This window comes from Penicillium hispanicum (genome assembly GCF_028827665.1).
Source record: "Penicillium hispanicum strain IBT 35686 chromosome Unknown utg000006l_segment0_segment0, whole genome shotgun sequence".
Lineage (NCBI taxonomy): Eukaryota > Fungi > Ascomycota > Eurotiomycetes > Eurotiales > Aspergillaceae > Penicillium > Penicillium hispanicum.
The window spans coordinates 141,992-166,019 of record NW_026623198.1 but is presented as its reverse complement, the minus strand read 5'-3'; the positions used below and the strand labels follow the sequence as shown (position 1 = coordinate 166,019).

Genomic DNA, 24,028 nt, shown 5'->3' with positions numbered 1-24,028 from the left:
ACAGATGAAATCCATAAAAACAATGTTGCACGACAACGCCCATGACTGAGGCGTCGATGATAACCTTGATAAGTGAGAGTTGCCAAGCCGGCGACCAAAATGAACTATTGTGTATATGAGAGGGCAGCAGCATCAATGGTTAGTGCAAAATGGCAGGGCGATCTCATCGCCGAGCGACAGAATCCAGTATCTTGATACGTTGAATGCTGCTACCTAGGTAGCAGTATATGGTGCGATCTACGTTTTCGCCTCACTTAAATACCATCTGCATGTTCCAGCTTCCCCTGTCGGTCTCAGCCACTCGGGAATTTCACATAGCAAACGCATATGCCTGTTGCTGCCTGAGGGGTTTAGTTTTGTTTGAGAATGAGACCGGTGTCTTGATACACCCCAATATAGCATTGTCAATGTCAGTGAGCTCTGCTCTGATGTAGGAGTCCACGGGTTTTCTTTGTTTTTTTCTTTTTCCATCTGAATAGCGGTGAAGTGCACAAAATACGGAGAGAACAGGCACAGCGTCTGACTCGCCGTACATCAAAGGATCTACTGACTGTACAGCTCCCAACTACCTCCCTGCAATCTGGTCACAGCTCCATTGACAAGCTTCACTCGCTGCCCAGTCTTGGACCTCAGTTCACCACAGGCGCCGGGAAGACTGACTTCCCCACTCGTGGAAGAGGGCGTTTGGAACGAGAGTCTGTTATAGCCCCCATCAGCACTACGCTCAAAGACCACCGAAAATGTCCCCCGCGAAGTGGCCAAGCCGGCATCCACAATCGTCAAATTTCCAGGCAGCGGCGCAATCTTCCAAGTGTTCCCAGCAGGCCCAGTGAGTTGGATACCCGCAGCATAGGTGGTAAGCGCGGCTGTTGGACCGGTGGACCAGCCGTGGGCATGCGAGATACGCGGGTCATTGGTGTACGGTGCATAATGGAGCGAGCCATCTGTGGAATATCCTTCGATGAATGTCGACTGGGTCATTCGTGGATCCTGCAGCATGAAGCCCCACTGCAGCCGCATCAGATCCAGCGCGCTCTCCGGCTGATCGGCGAGATAGTGCGCCTGCAGCTCGAAACCGCCGATGAAGGGCGAGACGGTCTTGCCGGCCTCCGGGGCTGGTGCTCCATATGGACCCCAGCGGGCCTGGAGAGAACGCGAGATGGTTTTGCTTTGGTCGTCGGAAAGTGTCAAGTTGGCCTTGATAGCCCATGAGTTCCCATCTTGCGGATACAGAGTCGTCGTTTCGTTGTCTTTATATAGCCCGGCTTCGTGATCCCATAGCAGGTTGTTGGCGGCGGACTTGATTCCGGAGGCGACTTGGCCCCATCGTGCCGTGAGAGATGATGTCTTGTTGAGCTCGCGGGCGAGCTGTTGTGCATCTTCAAGCACATAGTATAGAATGGCATTGGCCTCGATGTTCTAGAGTGCGTTAGAGGAATACGAGGAGCAAACCCGGGGATAATGGTATGTCAACGTACATGACCTCCCATGCCATAGCGCAGCCAGTCTGCGCTCGCGGTGACATTGGCCAAGCCAGTTTTGTCGACACTGGACAAGGCCCACTGCACTCCTCGCACATATTGATTCCAATACCGCGATAGCCAGTCTTGACTCCCCGAGAAGCGATAAAGATAGGACACGCCAATCAGACTGTGGAGGTGGTAGGTGTAGCTCACAGTGTCGCTGAAGGGCTTCCCTGCGTAGGGAAGGCGACCGTTGGACTTTTGGAGGGCCAATAGAGACTCCAGCGCCATCTGGACACTATACAGATCGCCGGTACTAACTGCAATACTCTCGAGAGCAATGGACATGTCGCCTGGCCATACCAGACGATCGCGCTTAGCGCCGTCGGTGATCGTACTGCTGCCATTTGTAATTGTATAGTTGTTCCACCAGGTGTCGGTCTGAGGCAGTGTAATGTTGTCCGAGGAGGAAATACTGTCCAAATGGACCAGAGCATTACCATGTGTTGGATTGATTGTGCATAGCTGGTTCGTGTATGCTCCCGCATACCAGATCTGGTTGATCAATTCGTCATTCGAATGGAACCAACCCTGATACGCTCGAAGATCCTGGGTGGGAGCAGCGGTGAAATTGACGCGCAGTGAATGCAGCGAAACTGTTGCGCTCGTGTTGCTCACCACCGTGAGATAGCGGAATGCACCTCGCAGATGCTTCTCCTCTGGAGTATATGTCCCAGCAACGTTACCAACGTTAAACCATAACGGAGCATCAAAGCCCGCATCCGCAGTGGCATCACACGCCTCGCTGCTAATGTAGAGACTGGACTCGGTATATGTGACCCCAAGGAATGCAGATGGAGACGAACTTGAACCGACGTCGAGAGAGACCAGACCGGCTATATTCTTGCCAAAATCGTAGGTCACTGACGACACACCATGGAAAATGGCACTGCCGCTCGAAGTCTGCGTCAGAGCGTTTGCATTGGTGATCGACCCATTCACTTCATGGACCGAGGCGGGAATCAATGTTCTTGATGTCGGAGCCAGGATATACTGCTCGTACGGCACGTTGCCAGAGGCTGCTACTACTGAGAGTAGCAACAAGGAGGCGATAGATCGCATAGCAGAAAAGACGGGCACAATCATTCAAGATCAGAAGTCGTTTATTTGGAAAGTAAGGAAAGTAATTTCTCCACCTTTCCAACCTGACAACTCCAAGTGATCTCCCACCGGAGTCACTTATATATATCGGCTTGGGCACTTGCAATTTGCCGACATTCTATGCCGGAAATGCCATCATACTGCACAATAGCGTAGACTCGCGCTCCACACGCTCGGGCTATCTCAGCCCGAGTTTGATTCGTTATGCAGCCACTGCTGCTCTAGGGTGTTACGCTGGGAACATAGTGGGCTATACAGTGAACCGACTCTACCAAATATATATATAGATGAAAGAGCGGATATGGCAGACTGGAGGAACTGCGGGTATCGAGCACCCAAGTATGCAGTGTAGATGGCTGACAGATCCGACAGATTTGATCTGTAGAATGATCCCTTTTATTTCTGATGATAGTATTATCAAGCGATAACTTGAGTCGAAAACCTAACATGGTTGGGAGGAATAATAACGATTTCTGGATTCCAATTGGCCGAGCCGACTCCAATTCTGTCGATTTGCGGGCGGAATCAACGTTCCACTGATCAACAAACCACTGGCAGTTTCGTGATCTCAGCCATATCCAATGTCCCTGGTGCAATACTCCGATTCCGAGTCTGATTCCGGTCTTCCCTCACCACCGCCACCATCTAAGAAGCCGCGTCACGCGGAGCCACGGGCGTCAGGTCTGCCCCCGTTGCCTGCATCCTTCCATGATCTCTATGCCTCAACTACGCGCGTCAGCGTGCAAGATGACCCCAGTCTTCACGGGGGCCGCAAGCGTGTGATCCCACATGTAGAGGGCAACTGGCCTACACATCTATACCTTGAGTGTACAGTTTGCGCCCTTATGAGTTACAACGCAGATCTGACGATGAACAGGGTATCCGTCCAAGGAAGTATTGCCTCTTCTGTCAGATATCATCAAAAAGGCATCAAAGAACAGGAATGATGATTCAGTAAGGATCCACAGCCTGTTACATAGCGATCTGGGCGCACCACTGCCTCTCCACATCAGTCTATCCCGCCCGGTGGTCCTTCGCACCGAGCAGCGTGCTTCTTTTACCGAAACGTTGCTGAACAACATCCAGCAATCTCGTGTACCTCCGTAAGTATGGCCTACCTTGATGCATACGATATTGAGCTCATTGTCTTCCAGCTTCAGCGTTGTACCCGACTCTCTCAAATGGGTCTCCAACTACGAGAAGACGCGCTGGTTTCTCGTGCTCCATGTTCAGAAGCCCGTTCATGATTCATTGAACCGGCTTCTTTGTCTCTCAAACCGCTCGTTAGCCTCGTTTGATCAGCCTCCTCTGTATACACCACCGTTGCAGGGCCAGCATCAACAAGCCCAGGACTGTTCGGCCTATTTCCACATCTCGCTCGCATGGGCCCTGACAGAGCCCAGCCCTAGAGAAAGTGAAGACATCGCGGCTACCGACTTGGAACTGCTGAGAGGACTGAATGTCCGATTCGATAGTGTCAAAGCTAAGATTGGCAATCACGTTGAAAGTATACCGCTGCCAATGGATTATTGATGTCAGTAACCACGGGCATCTTGGGGTAATTTCCATGAGATAGAGAAACAAGATAGAACTCATTACCAAGAATGAAAACCTAGTGTTACACTCATTTAAAACCGAGGTATGAAATGCTCCTTCACTGTAGTGCTGAAGGGCCGGTTTCACGGCGATTATGTAAGAGCGGTGTCGCGGTCGCGACGCCAACCTGGGAATTCTTCATCGTTGGCAGAGGCTGTCAACGCTCACCATGCAAGTCCCCACGGTCACTTTGGTAAGGAATCCCTGCTCTCTTCTCTGCAACTGTCACTAATTGTGTATCAACGTACTAGGAAGACCTCCAAGCCTTCCAAGTGCAGCACTTCCCGGGACACTCATTGTCATCTCTTGCCCCTGTAACACCCACAGTCGAGGCTCACCAAGAAGTCGAAGAAGATGACCTTGGCTATTACCCAGATGGTGTCAAACGCACCCTGACAGACGAACAGATCCGGATCTTTCGCCACAGCGAGGTTCACGCTTTACTACGTGCGAGACAGCTCGAGCGGGATGAAGCGGAGTATGAAGCTCGAAGACAGCTCTCCGAGGACGGTGACTCCGGTGCAAGGATAGCCTCACTCAAGGCCAATGACCAACCTTGTGAGGATAAAGAAAGACGAGGACTCGGTGATATCAATACCCAGAAGCTTGTAGACAAGTCCAAAATGCCGGTTGGGGGGGCGGCATCTATCGCCGGAACAGAGTCCCTCGACTACGAAGAAAAAGAAAGCGAACCAAAACCCACTGACAGGAAGCGCCTGGCGGAGCCTTATGCGACGTATCCTCGTCGTAAGGTTGTTACTTATGATGATTGAGAGGATGGGAGAATTCCCCCGGACCACCTCGAGCTTTATCATAACAATTGCCCTGGGAGTTATCTTGTTCATATACTGGACAACTATGTGGTAAGCTTGCATCCTTTTTTCTTCTTCCCCTATCTATCATGATGAAAAAAAATTCAAGTCATCCTTAGTCGGAATGTCATACCATCTAGCAAATGTGTAAGACCTTGACGACCTTAATCTTCTCTCTGAAAGACATTCTTGCTCTACAATATTGATTTAGTGCGATTGCCAGAATCGAAACTGACTCTATCTTCTAGTTATTCTCGATACTCGGGAACCGGCTTTACCGGGGAAAAGAACCACAGAAGAATGGTCACCTTCGGCATCCTTCTAGGACATCTGGTCAACCAACTGTTCGGCGACGCAGGATTTCCCCCAGTTCACTGATCCTGCGAATTCCCAGAGCTAGACCGCGCTACTAGGGCTGAGCGTGACAGGCTCATCTGCATCTTCGGTCGACCGAATGCATGCATCCCCGCTGATTGATCCATGCTCCGTGTTGCACTCCGGCCTGTTCCAACTGTTCCAAGTTCTTCAAGTATGTACTGCTCCAACGAAGGATGGAACATGTCCTCCAGTGAAGGTAGACTTGCGCCTTCGACTCTCACAGCACTTCACATAGATCCCAACTTCATCGGCAGACCAAGTGGCTCTGGTAGACGAGCTTGGGCTCGCCTCTGATATGTGGCTGGATTCCATCCACGCTGCTCCGCAACACATTTTGGACTGAAGCTATTCTTAGAAGTCCTTGGATAGATCGATCGGCCTGCCCTGGCACTCATGGGCAACATAGAAGTAGAACAAAATCAACACCCCGCCACGAGAGTATATTAGCGTCTCTGGTCATTGATGGCCTTTGAATCATGGACTCGCCGGGCAATTTGCTTCACAAAAATGATGCTGCAGCTTCAAGAGCGCTGAATTTTTTTTGTACGTGATATCGCCTGAGGATTGTCGATATTTAACTATCCGTTCATGAATCGGATCGCCGTGAAGTGACATAATCACCGCGGCGGGGAACCTTGGAAAGCTGCGACGCGCCGATGATTCTTCAACCCGCCCGCCACGCTTTTCATCGTCTCGAAATTTGATGCGAAATTCGGAAGAAACGTGCGCCTCTCTGCGGGCGCAGATAGAAGCCACCGAGGCGCAACTTGCCGCACTCAAGCGCGATCTCGCCAACGCTGAAAAAGCGGCGGCCCCCGCGAAGTCGGAGACCGCAAGCTCTGCGGACAACCATGTAGAGAGCCTAGATGACACTGGGGGTCGGTGGCCATTGCTGCAGGAGGAGTATCGTCGATATGGACGACAGATGATTGTGTCACAACTTGGTCTTCAAGGTCAAAATGCCGATGCGCTGCTCACCCAGAATTGCGGCTAACAATGCGATTTCGACAGGCCAACTCAAGCTTCGTTCGGCTAGGGTTTTGCTTGTCGGTGCAGGTGGATTAGGATGCCCGGCTGCACAGTATCTTGCAGGCGCTGGGGTGGGCACGCTTGGATTGATCGACGGGGACACGGTCGAGATTTCCAACCTGCATCGCCAGGTGCTGCATCGAGGCAGGAATGTGGGCAAATACAAAGTGGATAGTGCGATCGAGTCGCTACGGGAGTGAGTTTTCGTTCACGGGCGAACTGATCCAGCCTAATAACAATATCTTCCCGACCAGACTTAACCCGCATCCGATCTATATCGCCCATCGAACCCATCTCACGGCCGACGAGGCACCCGCTATCTTCCGGCAATATGACTTGATCCTTGACTGCACTGATAATCCGGCGACGCGCTATCTGGTTTCCGATACTGCAGTACTCTTGGGCAAGCCACTGGTATCCGCGTCTGCTCTGCGAACGGAGGGCCAGCTGATGGTACTGAACCATCCGCCTCGACGTCCCGGTGATCCAGAAGGAGGGCCCTGCTATCGATGCGTATTCCCGAAGCCGCCGCCGGCAGACAGTGTTGTTAGCTGTGCCGACGGGGGTATTTTAGGGCCAGTCGTGGGAACTATGGGTGTTTTACAGGCACTGGAGGCGATCAAAGTCATTACTTCACTGCCTACTGACACCAAAGTCGATTCTACATCACCACGCCCACGAGATCCGCCTGCTCTTCATATTTTCTCTGCATACTCCAATCCACAGTTCCGCTCTATTCGACTTCGTTCTCGCCGACCAAACTGTGCTGTATGCTCTGCCAATGCGACTGTCACTCTGGAAACAATCACCTCTGGGTCCACCGACTATGTGTTCTTCTGTGGCTCAGCCAGTCGACCATCATTACTGCGGCCCGATGAGCGTCTCTCTCCACGGGAATACTGCGAGAAATACCCGCAGCTTTATGCAACGGGAAATGCGACCCCAAACCAGACAGCCGACACGAGCTCTCACACGATCATCGATGTGCGAGATAAAGCCCAATTTGGAATTTGTAACTTGGATCACAGCATCAATATTCCAATCTCCACCATTCTTTCCTCATATACACCCGGCGATTCAAATCAAATACCCGCATGGGTCCCTGCGGAGCTTGCCTCGTTCAATTCCACCAATCCAATCTACGTGGTTTGTCGGCTTGGGAACGACTCCCAGATTGCTGTCCAGAAGATGAAAGACCTCGGCTTGGATCGAAATGGACAGAGGTTCATTGGCGATATCCGCGGGGGATTTCGTGCCTGGCGAGAACAAGTAGATCCGGAATGGCCCGAATATTGAAAACGTGCCTCAACCAATCCTTTTGAAGTTCAGAACATCGGATATCATAGCGAATCAGGCATTATGCTACGTCACGACCCGTATATCCAGCCATAAAACACGTGAAGCAGAGCTTGATATTAGGATGTAACGAACTCGAGTGGTCTTCGGGCATTCTTAATGCTGTTCTTCGCTAGGCAGCGTCACCTTGACTGCGTCCTCGGCCAGCGCGCGGTTCTGCGCATTCTGTGTTGCAATAAACGAGCTGATATGCTCTGGCACCTCCGCGACTTGATTCTCACTACTGGGAAGTGGCTCTCCAAAGGTCTCCCAGACAGGCACCACGCCCGTCCAGATACGGCTCGTCACCGCGTCATTATCTTTGTCCTTGCGCTCATCAGACACCCCTCCGTCCCGAATCTTGCCACTGCCGTCCATGATCTTTACCTTTAGGATGACCGTCGACGACATCTCGGCGCGGTCGGGCGGTACGCGCGAGTTATCCCAGCGGTTTGTGACTACCGAGTTGGTGATGAGCTTCATCGCCCATAGTTTCTCTTCCTCGTCCGTGACGAGCTCTGCATATCCGTGCAGAATGGCAGAACGGTAGTTGTAGCTGTGTGAATTGGGCGTTAGGGACAGGACCAGTCCGTCCACTTTGCTCGCGGCCACACAGATGGGGAGCCCGTCGCCCTCGGAGTTGCGGGCTAGATTCATGATCCGCGAGCTCACGTAGCCATGGAGATAGCACTCCAGGGGCTCAGTGATGTCTGCCGATGGGTACTCGAAGGATCCCATCTGCCCGATCATGGGCAGGATGGTTGGGAATGGGTCTTCCGGCCCCGAATTGAAGGAGACATGGAGCACCTGGGAGGCGTTGATGATGGCATGGATAGCGCCGAGGTCGTATGTGGCTGCAATAAAGTCAGCGTATTTATTCTCTTGTGGTTCCATCTTGTTACTCACCGCGGTGCTTGTACCGGTTGACCGTGTTGGACGACCGCTTGGGGTATGTGAGTGTTCGTCCCATGCTGAATCTTTGCAAAGACAAGAAGGATATCTGCGCTCGAGCATACAATCGTATATGAGGAACTAGACACACAGTCGAGAACAGAGCATCTCTTTATAGGTATCTTGGGGTTGAATTCGTGATAAGATGTTCTTCTGACGCCCAGCCTCTTTTTCCAGCAAGTCCATCCGAGTCATCCATCGTTCCCGGGGCGCGATTGGCCGATTACGATCCCAGGATGTCTTGCACTTGGATGAGTCAAGCAGTGAAGCTCAGTGATTCGCCCCCAACTCGGCGCTCGATGCATCAGTCGCGGGGGCTTCGATGTCAAATTACGTGGTGGTGATTGGTTGGCATCGCCGAGATAAAGAGTATACCGAATAATCTGGATGTCGATAATCCCCCGCGCACTTCATCTAGATTACAGGTCCTCATACTCTAGGTCTACTATTGTATTTGCTGATGAGTCTCTTCCTAACGCACTTAGAGAACTAGAATGTAAGATACTCTCATACTGCTGGTTCTGAGCATGAACATTATTTGTGGAGAGGGCTGGCTGATAATGCCATTTGGTGGATTCCATCATCTTTGTGATCCACTTCAGGTGCAGCAAAAGGTAATTGAATCTAGTCAGAGGTACTATTTAATCTAATTATTAGCACGACCTTAACACGGTTAAGGCTACTGATGTAAAGAAGGGAATCCCGTAGAACAGAAGATCTGATGTATTCCTTCGCAGGAGGTGCTCACAGTATACCATCTCTTTTCCACTATGTATGGTACTTTTTTTACTCGTTCTCGTCGAAACACAGAGTATGATGCATCCAGATTCTTGTTTTCTGCTGGTTTCCCTCATTGCTTGGCCCCGGCCACCGTGTGTCGTCATTTGCCCTGATCCGCCGCGGCTCCAAGAGACTAAACCCGTCACAATCAACCTTCGATCGGTTAATCCTATTCGGATGGCGGGCGGCTCCTTTAATCATAGAATATGGTTGAGCTCTGGTAATAGCAATGAATTACCTCTCTCTTACCCTTATTTCGTCTTTCTTCACATTTCTCTCTGTCACATCCACCCGCACTTCCCTCGCCATCTGCTCCAGCTCCTTCTCTCAATCCGAGCTATATACATAAATCTCTCCGTATAACTCAAATTACCAATGGCTGACTCCAAACCCCGTTGGGATTCAAAAACCATCCTTCGTCCTTGCCTCGGTGAGATCGAAACTGGCGAGGTCTACGAAGCGCCACCCGGTGAGTCTCCACAGAGATCAAGCAGGCAGTACGCTAACGATGCTATTCAGACCTCAACCCCCCACCGCCTCCAACGCGGATCTCTCCTGAACTCCTTGCGGCCTTTCACGCAAAGATTAACGGGATCAGCGATCAGCCCGTGGATGAGGAAAAGGGCTTGTGGGCCAAATTCAAGAAAGTCCCATGGTGCTTGTGGATCGCCAGTATTGCCGTGGGCGTGTTCCTGTCCGGGGCTATCATCGTCATCATCCTCATGACTGTGAATATCATACCAGATGCCCAACCTCATACTGGCTCGCTGCCGCAAGTCGAGTATATACTTGGTCCTCGCGGGGTTGCCATGCCGGTCATGGCTACGGCGGCAGTTCCGGGAGCTTCGGGCGCAGCGGTCAACCCCTTGTCCACAGGTAAACCTGTGTATACCATCCTTCCTTCCGTGAAGAATCATGCTCCCAGAGCAGATGTTTCAACACTGATTAGTACTATTCCTACCCCGTCCTCGGTGTTGAAGAGTCGGATCACCTCTGCAACTGCTCGCGTGCCAACGACCTTTACAACGCTGGCATCACGACGTCCTACTGTGACTCGCACGGCTTGATTCCCATGCTGCTCTGATTAATTTCTTGATTGGAGAACCGTGCTTGGATTTGTTTCTCCTTGATTCCGGAGTTGCTTCCTTTTCTTCTTTTTCTTTTTATTCTAATTTGTACTACCTCGGGTTTGAAGGGTTCTACATTTGTAAGGACTTCCCAAGCGCAGGCGTGGTCCATTCAAAAAGTGTTTTCTACTAATTTGCTGATCAAATTTCTTGTTTTCGTTGAAATGTGTATGATTTTCATCTGCAAAGACTATATCTGTCTTTTCTGAGTTACTTGTCCAATACTTGATTGGAATAAAATTGATGAGATAGTCTGTTGGCCACCACCAAGCCTCTTGGAATCTGCATACCTCCGAGTCGGCGTTTGGCATTGTCACTGGTATACATGTTCACCAGTAACGTGGAGGACAGTGTCGCTAGTAGCTCCTTGGAAGTCCAAGCACTTTCTCACCAACGTAGTTCAAGATCATCTCACGGCTCACCGGGGCAATCCGAGGGACCAGGCACTCACGCAGGTACCGCTCTACATCATATTCCATCGCATAACCCATGCCCCCATGGGCCAGTATAGCTCGCTCGCAAGCTGTAAACGCCGCCTCCGCTGCCAGGTACTTGGCGCTGTTGCAAGCCACACCGATCGAATGGAATGGGATCGAGTCATCATTGGAATCGTACAGCTGAGCCGCGTGGTAGGTGGCTAGCTTCGCGGCCTCCAGCTTCATGTATGCATCAGCCAGTGGATGGGACACGCCTTGGTTCTGACCGATAGCCCTGCCAAATACCACGCGTTCTCTGGCATACTGAGCTGCTTTTTCAAGTGCGGCATAGCCGAGGCCTAGGGCTTCGCCGGCCAGCAGACAACGCTCGGCGTTCATACCGTGCAGAATGATCTTGAACCCTTGGTTCTCCTCGCCAATCAGAGTGTTTGCCGGGATGATGTAGTTGTCGAAGAAGACTTCATTGGCGTCGACGGCACGACCGCCCATTTTCTTGATCTTGCGCATGTCAAGCCCAGATTGGTCGCGGTTCAGGTCGATACAGAACAGAGAGAGGCCCTCGGAGGCCTTTTTGACTTCCTCTAGAGGCGTTGTACGAGCCAGGAGGATCATCTTCGAAGCGACCTGCGCACATGTGATCCAGATCTTTTGACCAGAGACGGAGTAACCATCCGGCGTCTTTCTTGCGAGTGTTTTCAGCTTGAGCGTCTCGAGTCCGGTGTCCGGTTCGGTCACACCGAAGCATGTCCGCCATGTGCCGTTAATGATATTAGGGATGGTGGTATCGAGTTGCTCTTTTGTGCCAAATTTGGCCAGTGGCTGAGTCGCGTATACATTCGCGTGAATGGCTTGCGCTCCCGCCATGCCAGCGCCAGACTGTGTGATTGTCTGCATCATCATAGTGGCTTCGGATATCCCTATTGAATAGTCAGCGCTGAAGTATTGCACGGGCAATCCTCCATGATGAATATATACCCAGTCCAGCCCCGCCAAGAGACTCAGGCAAAGCAATACCAAGCCAGCCATCCTTCGCCAAAGCAGCGTGGAACTCCCTGGGATCCTTCTCCTGCTGGTCGCACTCTTGCCAGTAGGTGTTGGGAAATTTGGAGCAAATATGTGAGACCGCTTCTCGCACTGTGAGCTGCTCATCCGTAAAGCCCGTCAGGTCCATGAGATTGTGTCGCGCCGAGGTCGAGAATGCGGTGGGCGCGGTAGGTAGACGCCTCAACTGCCGAGAGGGAGCTTGCAGCGTGAGCGCAGCCCACGGCGATCGTAGCAGACGCTGCCACTGAAGTTGAGACATGGCTGTGATGATGGCCCGCTCTGTTTGGAGTCAAGCTGCATGTCCGTCTAACAATGCACTCCATCTGGGACCCCACTAGGCCCGTTCGATATAGCCGAATTGCCGACTTCCACGCCGAATGAGGATTTTGTCGCCGCACTGAGGTCTCATGCCCGTATCTTGATACTGCCCGATCTGGAAATTATGAAGGCTGTCTTGTGTACTCTACCTATGACAGTACAGAGAAATGCCTGGCAGAGGCGACTGGGTGATAACTAATTAGTTATCCGCAATGTGTTGCGTCACCGGGTAGAGATATACTTCCAAGGCATTCCGGGAGTAAGTCAGTTTCTGGTCTAGCACTCGGTCTCGATATAGACCGATCAAGCAAGCAGGGTATAGTAGTAGCAAACGTCTTTCTCAAATCAGCATGAGCGCTTCAATCCGGAAGAAAGCCCGAGCCGCGTTCGCATTCATTCTTCATTCCTTGACCGAATCCACTCGGCCCGGCGCCACTCGGCATGCAAAAGTAGCCCCGAGGGTGTCGTCCACCACGTATGAATTTCCAGCCTCATCCTCCTTTCGCCCTGCAATGCTATTCAGACCAAACATGGCAGCTCTGCGAGTCACCACCGCATCTCTATCGCGCAAGGGGATCACCGCGTGCCGGTCCCGACTCTATCTCGGAGTCCGCTGCACGGCCGTGCGGCCACTGCTGCCGGCCACCCGCGCCAGCGCAGCATACTCTACCACTGCGCCGAGGCTGTCGCTGGCCCCGACGATTGAACGTGGTCACTCGAAGATTTTCAAGGATGCCGACGCCGCGGTTGCGGACATCAAGAGCGGTTCGACAATTTTGAGCTCGGGATTCGGTCTTTGCGGGGTTGCAGGTAAGCGCAAGCTCTGGTCTGACGCTGCAGCAATTGCAAAAAGCACGGGGCTGATCTGCTGGTGCTATAGAAACAATCATCAATGCGATGCACCGCCGAGGAGCGGATCAGTTGCATTCCCTGACAGCGGTCTCGAACAACGCCGGTGCTGCCGGCAAGGGCGGATTGTCGACCTTGTCGCAGAACGGGCAGCTGGATCGCTTGATTCTCTCCTATCTGGGCAACAACAAGGCACTGGAGAAGAAGTATCTGTCCGGTAACATTGCGATCGAGCTGTGTCCGCAGGGTACCTTGGCGGAGCGTCTGCGCGCTGGCGGCGCGGGTATCCCGGCCTTTTTCACCCCGACCGGAGTTCGTAAGTCATTTCTCATTCCATCATCGAGAGTGAAGCTGCATAGACTCACGAGGTCCCAAGACACCTATATCCAGGAGGGCAAGATCCCTGTGCGGATGGATGAGTCCGGTAAGGTCTTGGAGTCGGGGACGCCACGTGAAACGCGCGATTTCAATGGCAAGACCTATCTGATGGAAACGGCTTTGACCGGCGATGTGGCCATTCTGCGGGCTTGGAAGGCTGATGAGGCTGGTAACTGTGTCTTTCGGTAGGCCATGGATCTGCTCTCTGAACTCGAAGCTTCACTCGATATTCATCCCCAACGTCTAGGTATACCACGAAAGCGTTCGGTCCAATCATGGCCAAGGCCGCGACACTGACCATCGTGGAAGCCGAGAATATCGTCCCCGTCGGCTCCATCGATCCCAATGACGTTGACCTGCCCGGTATCTTCGTGGACCGAATTGTGCCTGCGACAGACGAGAAGCATATCGAAATAAAGAAACTGCGGGAGAGCGAAGGAAGTGGCGCGACCGAGTCGACGAAGAACGCGGCACAGATCCAGCGAGAGCGGATTGGTCGTCGAGCAGCGAAGGAGCTCAAGCATGGCTATTATGTGAACCTGGGCGTCGGTAAGTAATGTCGCGCTCCTGTGCGTGTTCAGATTGTTGATATCGCAGGTATTCCTACACTCGCCCCGTCATTCCTGCCCAAGGAGGTCAAAGTGTGGGTTCAATCAGAGAACGGGATCCTAGGAATGGTGAGTTCATTATCGGACGAGTAATAGGCATGGTATCATAGACACTGACTTGACACAGGGGGCGTATCCTACCGAGGATGAAGTTGATCCGTGAGTTGCTGTGAGGATCGGGAGTGATGGTCAGTCTAACCTTCTCGCAGCGACATCATCAATGCCGGAAAGGAAACCGTGACCTTGGTGCCCGGCGCCGCGACCTTCGACAGCACTGAATCCTTTGGCATGATTCGTGGTGGCCATGTGGACGTCTCTATTCTCGGGGTGAGTGACATTGGCAGAACTTGATTTCTCTTCCATTGGCTCGCTAACGGCATTCTAGGCTCTCCAAGTCAGCGCCAATGGTGACCTGGCCAACTACATGATCCCGGGCAAGGTCTTCAAGGGCATGGGTGGTGCTATGGATCTGATCTCGAACCCAGACCAGACCAAGATTGTCGTTGCAACCAGCCATGTCGCTAAGGATGGCTCGCCGAAGATTGTGCAGAAGTGTAGCTTGCCTCTCACAGGTGCCAACGTCGTTAGCACCATCATCACAGACCTGGTGAGTGACCGACGCCTTCTCAGCTGAGAAAGATGAGACTGATACTTTGATCCAGTGTGTCTTCCAAGTTGACCGAGCTACCGGAGAGCTCACTCTGACTGAGCTCGCCCCGGGCGTCGAGGTTGAAGAAGTGCGCAGCAAGACGGATGCCAAATTCACGGTTGCTGAAAAACTGGAGATTATGGAGTAAAGTCATAGCCAGCATCGAATGTGGCCATTTACATATACATATATACACATATAGAACAAGCGTATCGGAGATAGTCCTGTTGATGATATGGAAAGTCTTGTCTCACGCAGAAAATGCATATTCGTGGGAATCTCGTCATTCCATGCTATATACAGGGGTCTTGCGTATACAGAATTCACAGCTTGGCCTTACCAGGTGCAAAATTGGACCCGGTGCCCTCGCTGATGGCCTCCACGATCGCATCAACGCTGTTCAAGATCCAGGTGTTGCCCTCATCGCTGGCCAGCCACCGTGCACCTTCCTCGCTCTCGATATCTGTCGCCCAGCTACCATCTTCCAGGGCCTTGCGTAGCCCAAAGACATGCGACAGAACCTGCGGGCCTACGCCCGTCTGTGCGCGCAGACATGCGACCGCCACGATCGAGGTCAGCACGCGGCCCGCCGACGCACCGGTGTCCCGCACAGGATCGGAGAGTAAAGCGCCATAGTTGCTGTGCAGAATATGCACCGGCAGATCCGGATGTGAGGCGGCAAGTTTGTTGTACAGTTTTGTTTCAAATGGGCGGTAGATCGAGTCCCATAGTGCTCGGCCGCGCTCGCTGATCGCTGCGATGTTGGCGGGAGTTGGTTCGCGTGTGGGAGTGCTTGAGAGCTGCTGGCCGACGGAGTCGGGGAGGCTGGCTCTAAAGGCATTCAAGCAGTTGATTGTACGCGGAATTCCGTTGAAGCTGATGCACTTGAGACCCACTTCGCGAATCAGCTCGGCGGTCTCGACATGGTTGGAGGATGTGGTGGTGGCGAGCTGGAAGAGGGCGGTAAGAGACTCCGGGGAGTTCATGGTCATTGTAGCTGCAGTCTAGGCATGTCAGTCTCTTGCTGCGACAGCAATTGTGAGCGCTCTTAGATACCCACCGAAAGCGCGATCCATGAGGGGTGCGACACATGCTGAGCTTGGGCGGCTTGCTGGATCTTGGCGTAGACTGAGGTGATGTTGGCGGGCGCCGGTACAGTTGACGGCCGGGCAGCTGGGGCATTGATCAATGCCTTGAGGCTGCTGGATAGTTTGGACATGGCGAGCGGTGATGTGGAAGTCAAAAGGCTGCGCGGGAAAAGACCGATTATTTGAGTCCGGAATGCGGCGATCCCGAGGTTGATCGGCGTCCAGATCTGAGCCCGATCAAAGCAAGACCCGATCCGAAAGTGAGATCATGCCAGGCTTGCATGCTGTACAGTAGGAAGTGGGTGTAAAGATAAATAATTTCTGTTTTGTTCGAGCAATAGCTACCAATCTATAGCATCGCTGTATTGCTTATTTCTAGGCTTCATTTGCCCTCCATCTTCCGCTTGACCATACCGCAAAAGCTCTCAAATAGAACACTGTCCGTCCCCTGAATCCAGGAAATCGAGACATGGACCTCTGGCTTGGATAGTGTTTGGCCATGAATGAGCCTCAACCGGATACGAGACCCTAAAGCCACTTGGTCGGGGATTGTTCCCAATTTGGCCGAAGGGCCCTCCTGTCCAGCAAGTTTCAGCTTCCGCCGCGCTTGTCGTGACCACACATTCTCAGCTGCGAATCCGATACCAGCGCTCGACTTCTGATCCCAGTTCCAGTACCATGGGAGCGAGCACAGGTCCGCATTTAAAGTAGCACTCGCCGAGTCGATAGAAGTTTCGGGAGAAAGTGTGAACGTAAAGTCGGAGGGGAAAGGGAGAAGATGCTTGGGGAAACCCGGAATGCCTCGTGCGGCGCTCTATACGGTGTTAGAGGTCACTGCCATGGAAATAAGGGAGAGAATGAGATACCATAGCAGGCCGTCGGTCGCACCATGACCAGGCGATTGCCCAGCGCTTGGTTTTGCTGCCCTGGACAAGCTCCGTGACGGCATAGTTGTGGTTATGGTGCTTGATCAACGTTTCGATCAAAGACGACACACTGCTTAGCTTGCCAAGCATAGATGTGTACCACTGTACTCGGTCCTGCAGATGAAGACTCTCTTCGATCATCCGCGTAACGAAGGCGACCTCACCGCCGGCCGTGACCATTTCCACATCGCTTCCGGTGCATACCTGCAAGCAATTAGTGAATGAGTTGGAAAGTGGACTGCATCAACAAACCGAAGAGGGTTGTTGTGATTTCGCTGCTGCTGATGTCATGAGCTCCTCGTGGGATGTGTAGAACGGGGGGTTGCACATGGTGAAGTCGAGCCTAAATGTTGTTAGAGAGGCGGATGAATAACCAGGGGTCTTTCTCACCGGTGTTGGTTCAGCTTTTCAAGCGGGATAAGAGAATCCCGTGGATCAGTTTTCACGATGCGAATTCGTGATTCGAGTTGATTGAGCTCCACATTGTGTTTAGCAGTGTGAAAGTTATTCTCGTCAATATCTTATTGCCTCATTAGTCTTATACGTCCAAGGCTGTTGGTCTGGTATCCATACCCGTGGCGACGAACTTCCACCGAGGCCGAGTTTTGCAGCCGAGCAAAGGGTAGATACTGCAGCATCCTGTACCACTGCAGTTTGTTAGTCTCGATGCGTTCGACCGAGGTCAGAAATTGGACATACATATCAAGGCCAATCACCGCTCGATCAGAGTCGTATTGACCATGGATCGTCTGTGCTGTTGAATCGAGGAGTTCCTGGAGCCACAGGATATAGTTCAATCTACTTTGTGAGTGATAAAAGTGACGCAATTGGGGCTATCTGAGCTTCTGCCTACCTGTTGGGTACCTGGCGTGTCTGTCAGATGGAAACTTCCCTTGGAATAGGTTGAAACGTACCGGAGGGCACAGTCGATCTTCGGGCAGCTCAACATTGAGACCAAAATCTTGCTGCAGGAGGCTGATGGTCAATTGCCTATGGAGTAGTCAGGCTTTGACATCAAATAGCAAACTACAGATTGCATACCGAACGGCAGCCGGGTCGTTGAAATCGATTTGGTTGTTCGGTTTCAAGCTATCACTCGTGAGCGGGATGTTTTCTGAAGGTGAGGGACGATATTGACAGACTGTTTCGCAAACTCGGCCGACTGCAAGGCAAGCGCTGCAAAATCCACCTCCTTCTTGTAAAGACTTCGTGCCGCTTCCATGGTTGTCTGGACGTGTCCGAGTTGTCGCGGATGTGGAGTCTCGGTGGAAGTGACGATCGCTGGATCGCTGGATCGCCGTCGCTTCAGGCAGCAAGTTCTGGCTGCCTTATACGCCAGGCCGGAATCCCAAGTCGTGGTGATTATTCGACTCTACAAGAGAAAAACCATCTTACTTTCTCTCTGGGAACACACTCAATAAGATCTGAATTCGCCCAGGGCTTGAAAATACTCTTCATATACGGACAAGGTGTGGGCTAGATGTTATCTCCTTGTCGGATTGACACATTGTCTTGAACCTCCTGAGGTCGATTACAGAGAGGGATGAGATGGTTTCCATCTACACTTCCCTAAATCCCCAGGGAGACTTTGGTGTTCATTTCATACCAGACCACGACACTATTAGGCAATGCCCATGATATCACCATGACAGACTGGCACCCGGCACAGTGGCGGCCCGCTGCGACCCTTTTCTATCAGATTAGGGTGTCCATGTATAGTCCCATTCTCGCTCTTGCTGTTTCCATCTATATTCATCGACTATGCCCCTCCATACTGTGAGATTGGTGGTTCCTCACAAAGCACCATCTGCAGATGGCTGACCGATCGCTCCTAGGTAATCCTGCACGACGGCGTCACGGTGTCCGATAAAGACCGGTTGAGTACCATAATGAGTCTTTCGAAGGTCTGAGGATTAACTGTGAAGATAGGCTCAAATCACTGGTTGCGTCGGGCGGCGGACGAATCATCAGCAACTATGGCAGGAAAGTGCAGTGAGTTTGACTCCACCGCGGTGGTATACACAGCCTATAGCTGACTCGACGCGGGGGCGACGCAGGTTCCAGGTCCCCGATGACTTCAACCTCCACCTAATCACCAAGAATCTCTCGGTGGAAACCATTTCTGATCATCCCTAAGCATTTCGTGGCGTCGGAAAAGGGGCCAGACGGGCCAAACAGCGTGGGGGCCGGAAGCTTCGCGGTTGGGGATGAAGGTGATTCCATCACGACCGGGGGGATCATGAGGCGAGCCGAGATTGAAAGTCAGTGATAAGCTGAGTGTAAATACTAGCAGCTCCGAGATGCGTCGCAAAGAGCCCTGATAGTCATAGCTATGTAGAACCAGCCTTCCCCCCCCCTGGGAATCAAAAGGAGTGCACGACCACAAGGCTGAGATCATCCGTCGAGTTAAGTGGCGTGGCCAAGAGACTAAGATCTGCAGGTCTGGTTTCGTCTGTCTTAAACCATGCTTTCGCGGACTCTTGAAGACCGCTGCTAGTTCGTTTCCTGCTCCGCCGTGCCGTCTTGCTTCCCTCTCCGTGGCAGTCCCCGCCCCCTCATTTGCGTCCTCAACCTGATCGTGCCTCTTCTATAACCGAGTGACGATCGCCTGTTTCTTATTGACTCCTTCACCTACCACGAGGGGGGCCTTGCTATGACACCGCAATGCACGCCATGTCACTTGAAACCGGTGGGTGGATTGGGTCCGAACAAATCACCCATGTCAACCGAGTGAGCAGGCCGTGGAGACTTTTTACGACCTTGACAACAATCCTGATGCTGCTGGGGTGAGTGTGCTGTCAACCGGAAGTCAGAGACCAATATCAGAATCACTAACGGGCCATTCTCTCTTAGATATCTGATTCTATCCGTCGCCTTTGGCAAGTCCGATGAAACGGCCCGCGTTGATCGGACGGCGGGCTCGATAGTCGCCTTGTTCTTCATCGGCATCTCGTATGCCTCATCAGTCGTGATTGCAATCTTCCAGCGCAACCGAAAGATCTTCCTGATGCGATCGCTGTTTATGTGAGCTTGGAAGGATTCCTGCGATCGTCATGCACATCTGACACTCACTAGGCCCTGTCTGGCAATCAACCTGGTCTCCCTCTTCAACGTTGTTCTGAACATCTATAGTCGCGATCTCTTCCCTCTCACTGCGCTGCGCGTGGTGGGGATCGGCCTTCCCTGTGCCTTCTCGGCCACCTACGGCCTCGCGGCGTTTCTCATCTATCGCGAATACGGGCCCAGCCAGGGCCATCGTGCCGAAGACGGCACGCCTCTCTTGAGCGAAGAGGAGATGCAACGGCGACAGCTGCTTCGCCTCTTGAAAGAGCGCAACACGGGCGCGCCTTCGCCCGATCTGATCCATAATACATATCGGCTGGATATCGATGTCGCGAGTCTGGATCCAGTTCCCAAGAGCTGGGACCGATATACGAGTCCCTCCGCGTCGAGCCGGGGTGGTACTGGTCGTACTTTTGTCCGTACGATGTAAAATGAAGGATCTACAAGCGGTTTAATCTTTTGTACTTTGATATAGGCTATGATATAATGAGAATATTCACATGTGAGAAATCCTTAGACGTCGACATTTTCAGGAGTCATGTTCATCCACCAGGGTGTCCTGGGAAGTCTATCCATAGCTTTCCCAGCTGTCATGCACTGGTCAAGGGATGTATGAACTCCCAGTTCATCATTAAGAACAATATTTTGATGTGTAGAGCTATAACAACCTCGAATATGGAAATATAAGTCGTAAACACAGGCACACAACGTCATCAGAACTTTGCAAACCGTCAATCTGGAAATCTGGAACGGCATGAAACATCGCAAGAGCTCGAATTTGACAGTAAAAGATTCAGACAGCCGCCCACCCATTTTTTCTTCCCAAACTAATGCAAGTGTGTGATAGATGTAGGTCATGACCCAGGGTCCTTTCCCATCCACTCCTTTTCCAGTGACTTATACCTCTGCCTTAAGCCGCTCATCGTGTTGATCGAGTTTCGCGGCGCGCTTCTGGTAGAATTCCAATACCTTGGCCCCCCACACGTCCTTTCCTTTGTACTCGCTGACATAGTCAGGCCAGGTCCCCATCTCAGTGACCAGGTTCTCCAGCTCCTGCATGAGAAGCTGGTCGATAGGTGTCAAGTAAGTCTTGACGCCAAAGACGATCGCGCCGGTGCGCGGCAGTCGGCGGAACGTCTGTCTCTCGCGACGAATAATGATTTCTTCGGGCGAAGGATCCTTGAGCTCCTTCTCACACAGTGCATTTGGCCGGTAGAGGATCTCGAAGAGGTTCTCATCGGGACGCTTGACTTCGACAAAGTAGTTGGATCGCTCCATTGGCGACGCCGGCGTCAAGCGCGCGAGAAATCTGAATGAAAGTCAGAAAAAGAACGACACCATCAATCCACCGTGCGTTGTGTGCTCTTACTTGCTCACTGAGCTGGCCACATGTTGATGCCAAAGCGGCACTGGTTCGTGCAGGCGAGAAATTGTCCATCCAATGCGCTCATCGACTGTCCAACCCGTGGGGAAAAGACTTGCGCTCGCCGCCCTATGAGATTGTCAGCAATGTCAAATCAACCGGTGTCGATGGTCTCTTACAGATAGTATTCGCCCTCGTCGTTTTGCATCAGAATGCTGAGGTCCTCCATTGTCAACCGCACTGCCGCTTCCAGGGCGTCGGTATTGTGCCCTTCTGGCCCTCGCCCGCTGATATTGAATTTTTCTCCTGTCATGCGGTTCTCAATAAACATTTGCCCGCCTTGAAATGTTTTCCCAAACATGTTGCCAAATCGCTGACAGAGAAAGCTCGAGACCTCCTCGAGCGCTTCCTGGCACGCATCGGCGGACTCGGGAAGACAGCGTAGGACTTGGTCTCTCTTCTCCCGAAGAAGGTGGTCTCGCACGCGATGCTCGGCCATATAGTTCTTATCCAGAGTGAGCCAATTCTGCGAATCCAGTTTGCGAATGTCCATCATGACCCGGTAGCGATCGCGGCCTTTGATGGGCTGGGCCGGGTATGGTGCCATGCGCTTGACATCAGACTGGTCGTTGGCAGCTCCATCATCTGTGACATCTGGCTTCTGGATGGCGAAGCAAAGCCAATTGCGAATTTCCTTTTGATACCTTCCCACCAGGACAAGGAGGAAAATTGGAAGTGCCACCAACGAAAAGGCTGTCATGCTTTTCCCATGCGGCAGCTAGAAAAGTATAACCAGACCACGGGGGATTGGTATCGAGAAGAACTCAAGGATAGTCGGACTGGTGATCGGCGAGAAGCCTGGAGAAAAAACCAAATATACCGAATGGAAAAAGAAACGAGGAATCTGTGCTCAATCTGAAATCCCGCTGGGCCAAGGGTGACATAAATACGTGAGAGAAGTCAGATCGTCGGAGGCAACCTTGGAACCTCAGCCAACCCAACCTTTGCAAGAAACCCCGATCCCAACGGCCGATCACCAGACAGCCCAGTCGGCGGCGCTAGCTTCCAATCAAGAACCGGTACCTCGGGATATCTTCCATGTTATTTTCCCCAGACCCGGCTGCATTGCCACATGCCGGATGGAGCAACGCGGCGCTGCGTCAACGGAACTGCCGTGATACGCCCAGGGATTCCCCGCAAAAAAACAAAGGCCAAAAGCAAGAGAGAATGGACACATGATCGTTGGCTTGATGTCGGCCGTCATCATCGGTGGGTCAAGGTCCAGGCTGAGCCTACAATGTACTACGTTGCGATGCTATGTACATCGATCCACCGCGTGTCTCGGGGTGGAGATGGAAAGAGAGCTGAGACCTCGATGTCCTTTCTACTCTGCTCTCTCCCGGGTCTCATTGAGGTCTTTTCGCCACGATCTAGGCACCGCCGCATCGTCAAGCTCGCATCCGTGCGCAGCATTTGGCCCGCGTGAACTTGCGTTCTCGAGACCAGTCGTTCGCGCAACAGACAGCAGCAGACAATGAACCACTGGGGGAAAGAGAGAGCCTCGGAGGGAATCCCAGAGAAGGGCAAGGACAGCACAAAGCGGTGCTGTCCTCCAGAAGACAAGGACTTTCATGCTTGATCTGACTCACGCCCAGCCCGGAACCAGCTCGAGCGCTGAATCGTCTGAAGCACGTCTTCCAATATGGCCGATCTGACTGGCTCGGGCCCCGATCTAGTCCCTCATGCACATCACACTGTCACCAAACTAACAGGCCTGGCGTATCAGACCGTGGCGTGCGTGCTTCCTCTCCAGCGGGACCCAGTACCCTCACTTCCGCGGCCCCCGGTTTCCAGACTCCCCAGCATGACGACGGCTGGTGTCGGAGTCCTTTGTGCTAGATTCGCTCCTCGGACTGCGCCCCCTCGGTCTTCAGCCAACATAGGGCAGACTTGCAGCCACGCTACCACCCATCCTGCTCCACAACCTCGGAGAGCGCTGGCAGGCTTCTGGTGTGGGAGATTGGGTAATGGGAAATGGGGGCAACCGGGCGATCCGCAGGCCCAGTCTTGCCCTGCCCCTTCTCCTTCCCCCAGCTGTGCTCTGTTCCACCGTCCCACATGGACGTGCCTCCACGGGTCCCATTGTGGATGTCTAGCTGCATCTCTTTCAGCCTGGTTCCATCTGGGGTTTCCGCTGCAACCGCCCCCCCTTTCCCGCAAAGCGCGCTTGCCGCTGCTCACGGACACCGGCCATGCCGGGAAAAGGTTTTCTTGGTGCATATTTTCCAAGGCTGCTATTTACTTTTTTTTTTAGGTGGATTCATCATCAGCGACTTCATAGGTTGGTTTCCAGAGGGCCTGGATGATCAAAATGGGGGTATTCGACCACTCACCGTACGCCATTCGGTTTCAACATAGCCACGGGGTCTCCCTCTATTTCGATCGGGTTCTATCAGTTGCGATTCAGCTGGTATCGGCATCCCTAGTGCCTAGCCACGGTGATCGAAGCATCATTATTGGAACGTCGATTATCAGACTCGGGCCAGGATGGGACGATGCCGACCCGTGAGTCGTTGTTTCGGTCAGCTTTCGGGTCTGGCAGCGGCGTCATTCAGAAAGAGTCGCCGCAAAGGTCTCTTCCGCCGTCTTGGTTCTCTCAATTTCTACATCCGC

The 24,028-nt window shown here is 52.5% G+C and overlaps 11 protein-coding genes across 11 annotated transcripts; 5 read left to right on the top strand and 6 right to left on the bottom strand.

The window, feature by feature from the left end:
- Positions 1–543: 543 nt before the first annotated feature.
- Positions 544–2,585, bottom strand: N7459_006410 (putative alpha-L-rhamnosidase A; the record flags this gene model as incomplete). The annotated part of the gene is made up of 2 exons (XM_056945578.1): positions 544–1,419; positions 1,479–2,585. The coding sequence occupies 2 exons, from the start codon at positions 2,583–2,585 to the stop codon at positions 544–546; spliced, it is 1,983 nt and encodes a 660-aa protein (XP_056797577.1).
- A 620-nt stretch (positions 2,586–3,205) lies between these two features.
- On the top strand, positions 3,206–4,993 carry N7459_006409 (uncharacterized protein; the record flags this gene model as incomplete). The annotated part of the gene is made up of 5 exons (XM_056945577.1): positions 3,206–3,452; positions 3,502–3,727; positions 3,779–4,131; positions 4,288–4,316; positions 4,472–4,993. 5 exons carry the CDS (start codon positions 3,206–3,208, stop codon positions 4,991–4,993), a joined length of 1,377 nt encoding a protein of 458 aa, XP_056797576.1.
- A 1,120-nt stretch (positions 4,994–6,113) lies between these two features.
- On the top strand, positions 6,114–7,735 carry N7459_006408 (HesA/MoeB/ThiF family protein; the record flags this gene model as incomplete). Its single annotated transcript, XM_056945576.1, has 3 exons — positions 6,114–6,363; positions 6,422–6,635; positions 6,694–7,735. 3 exons carry the CDS (start codon positions 6,114–6,116, stop codon positions 7,733–7,735), a joined length of 1,506 nt encoding a protein of 501 aa, XP_056797575.1.
- A 156-nt stretch (positions 7,736–7,891) lies between these two features.
- N7459_006407 (pyridoxamine 5'-phosphate oxidase family protein) lies at positions 7,892–8,744 on the bottom strand (the record flags this gene model as incomplete). Its single annotated transcript, XM_056945575.1, has 2 exons — positions 7,892–8,628; positions 8,681–8,744. 2 exons carry the CDS (start codon positions 8,742–8,744, stop codon positions 7,892–7,894), a joined length of 801 nt encoding a protein of 266 aa, XP_056797574.1.
- A 1,136-nt stretch (positions 8,745–9,880) lies between these two features.
- Positions 9,881–10,572, top strand: N7459_006406 (uncharacterized protein; the record flags this gene model as incomplete). Its single annotated transcript, XM_056945574.1, has 2 exons — positions 9,881–9,974; positions 10,025–10,572. 2 exons carry the CDS (start codon positions 9,881–9,883, stop codon positions 10,570–10,572), a joined length of 642 nt encoding a protein of 213 aa, XP_056797573.1.
- Positions 10,573–10,988: 416 nt separating this feature from the next.
- On the bottom strand, positions 10,989–12,372 carry N7459_006405 (acyl-CoA dehydrogenase family protein; the record flags this gene model as incomplete). Its single annotated transcript, XM_056945573.1, has 2 exons — positions 10,989–11,986; positions 12,045–12,372. The coding sequence occupies 2 exons, from the start codon at positions 12,370–12,372 to the stop codon at positions 10,989–10,991; spliced, it is 1,326 nt and encodes a 441-aa protein (XP_056797572.1).
- Positions 12,373–12,961: 589 nt separating this feature from the next.
- On the top strand, positions 12,962–15,063 carry N7459_006404 (3-oxoacid CoA-transferase; the record flags this gene model as incomplete). The annotated part of the gene is made up of 9 exons (XM_056945572.1): positions 12,962–13,241; positions 13,312–13,596; positions 13,657–13,843; positions 13,906–14,207; positions 14,256–14,335; positions 14,394–14,425; positions 14,476–14,593; positions 14,652–14,873; positions 14,929–15,063. The coding sequence occupies 9 exons, from the start codon at positions 12,962–12,964 to the stop codon at positions 15,061–15,063; spliced, it is 1,641 nt and encodes a 546-aa protein (XP_056797571.1).
- Positions 15,064–15,238: 175 nt separating this feature from the next.
- Positions 15,239–16,134, bottom strand: N7459_006403 (uncharacterized protein; the record flags this gene model as incomplete). Its single annotated transcript, XM_056945571.1, has 2 exons — positions 15,239–15,919; positions 15,976–16,134. 2 exons carry the CDS (start codon positions 16,132–16,134, stop codon positions 15,239–15,241), a joined length of 840 nt encoding a protein of 279 aa, XP_056797570.1.
- Positions 16,135–16,385: 251 nt separating this feature from the next.
- Positions 16,386–17,109, bottom strand: N7459_006402 (DUF890 domain protein; the record flags this gene model as incomplete). Its single annotated transcript, XM_056945570.1, has 2 exons — positions 16,386–16,815; positions 16,892–17,109. 2 exons carry the CDS (start codon positions 17,107–17,109, stop codon positions 16,386–16,388), a joined length of 648 nt encoding a protein of 215 aa, XP_056797569.1.
- A 2,484-nt stretch (positions 17,110–19,593) lies between these two features.
- Positions 19,594–20,422, top strand: N7459_006401 (uncharacterized protein; the record flags this gene model as incomplete). The annotated part of the gene is made up of 3 exons (XM_056945569.1): positions 19,594–19,715; positions 19,783–19,953; positions 20,005–20,422. The coding sequence occupies 3 exons, from the start codon at positions 19,594–19,596 to the stop codon at positions 20,420–20,422; spliced, it is 711 nt and encodes a 236-aa protein (XP_056797568.1).
- A 467-nt stretch (positions 20,423–20,889) lies between these two features.
- N7459_006400 (heme-dependent oxidative N-demethylase family protein) lies at positions 20,890–22,115 on the bottom strand (the record flags this gene model as incomplete). Its single annotated transcript, XM_056945568.1, has 3 exons — positions 20,890–21,301; positions 21,362–21,484; positions 21,535–22,115. 3 exons carry the CDS (start codon positions 22,113–22,115, stop codon positions 20,890–20,892), a joined length of 1,116 nt encoding a protein of 371 aa, XP_056797567.1.
- Between the last annotated feature and the right edge of the window lie 1,913 nt (positions 22,116–24,028).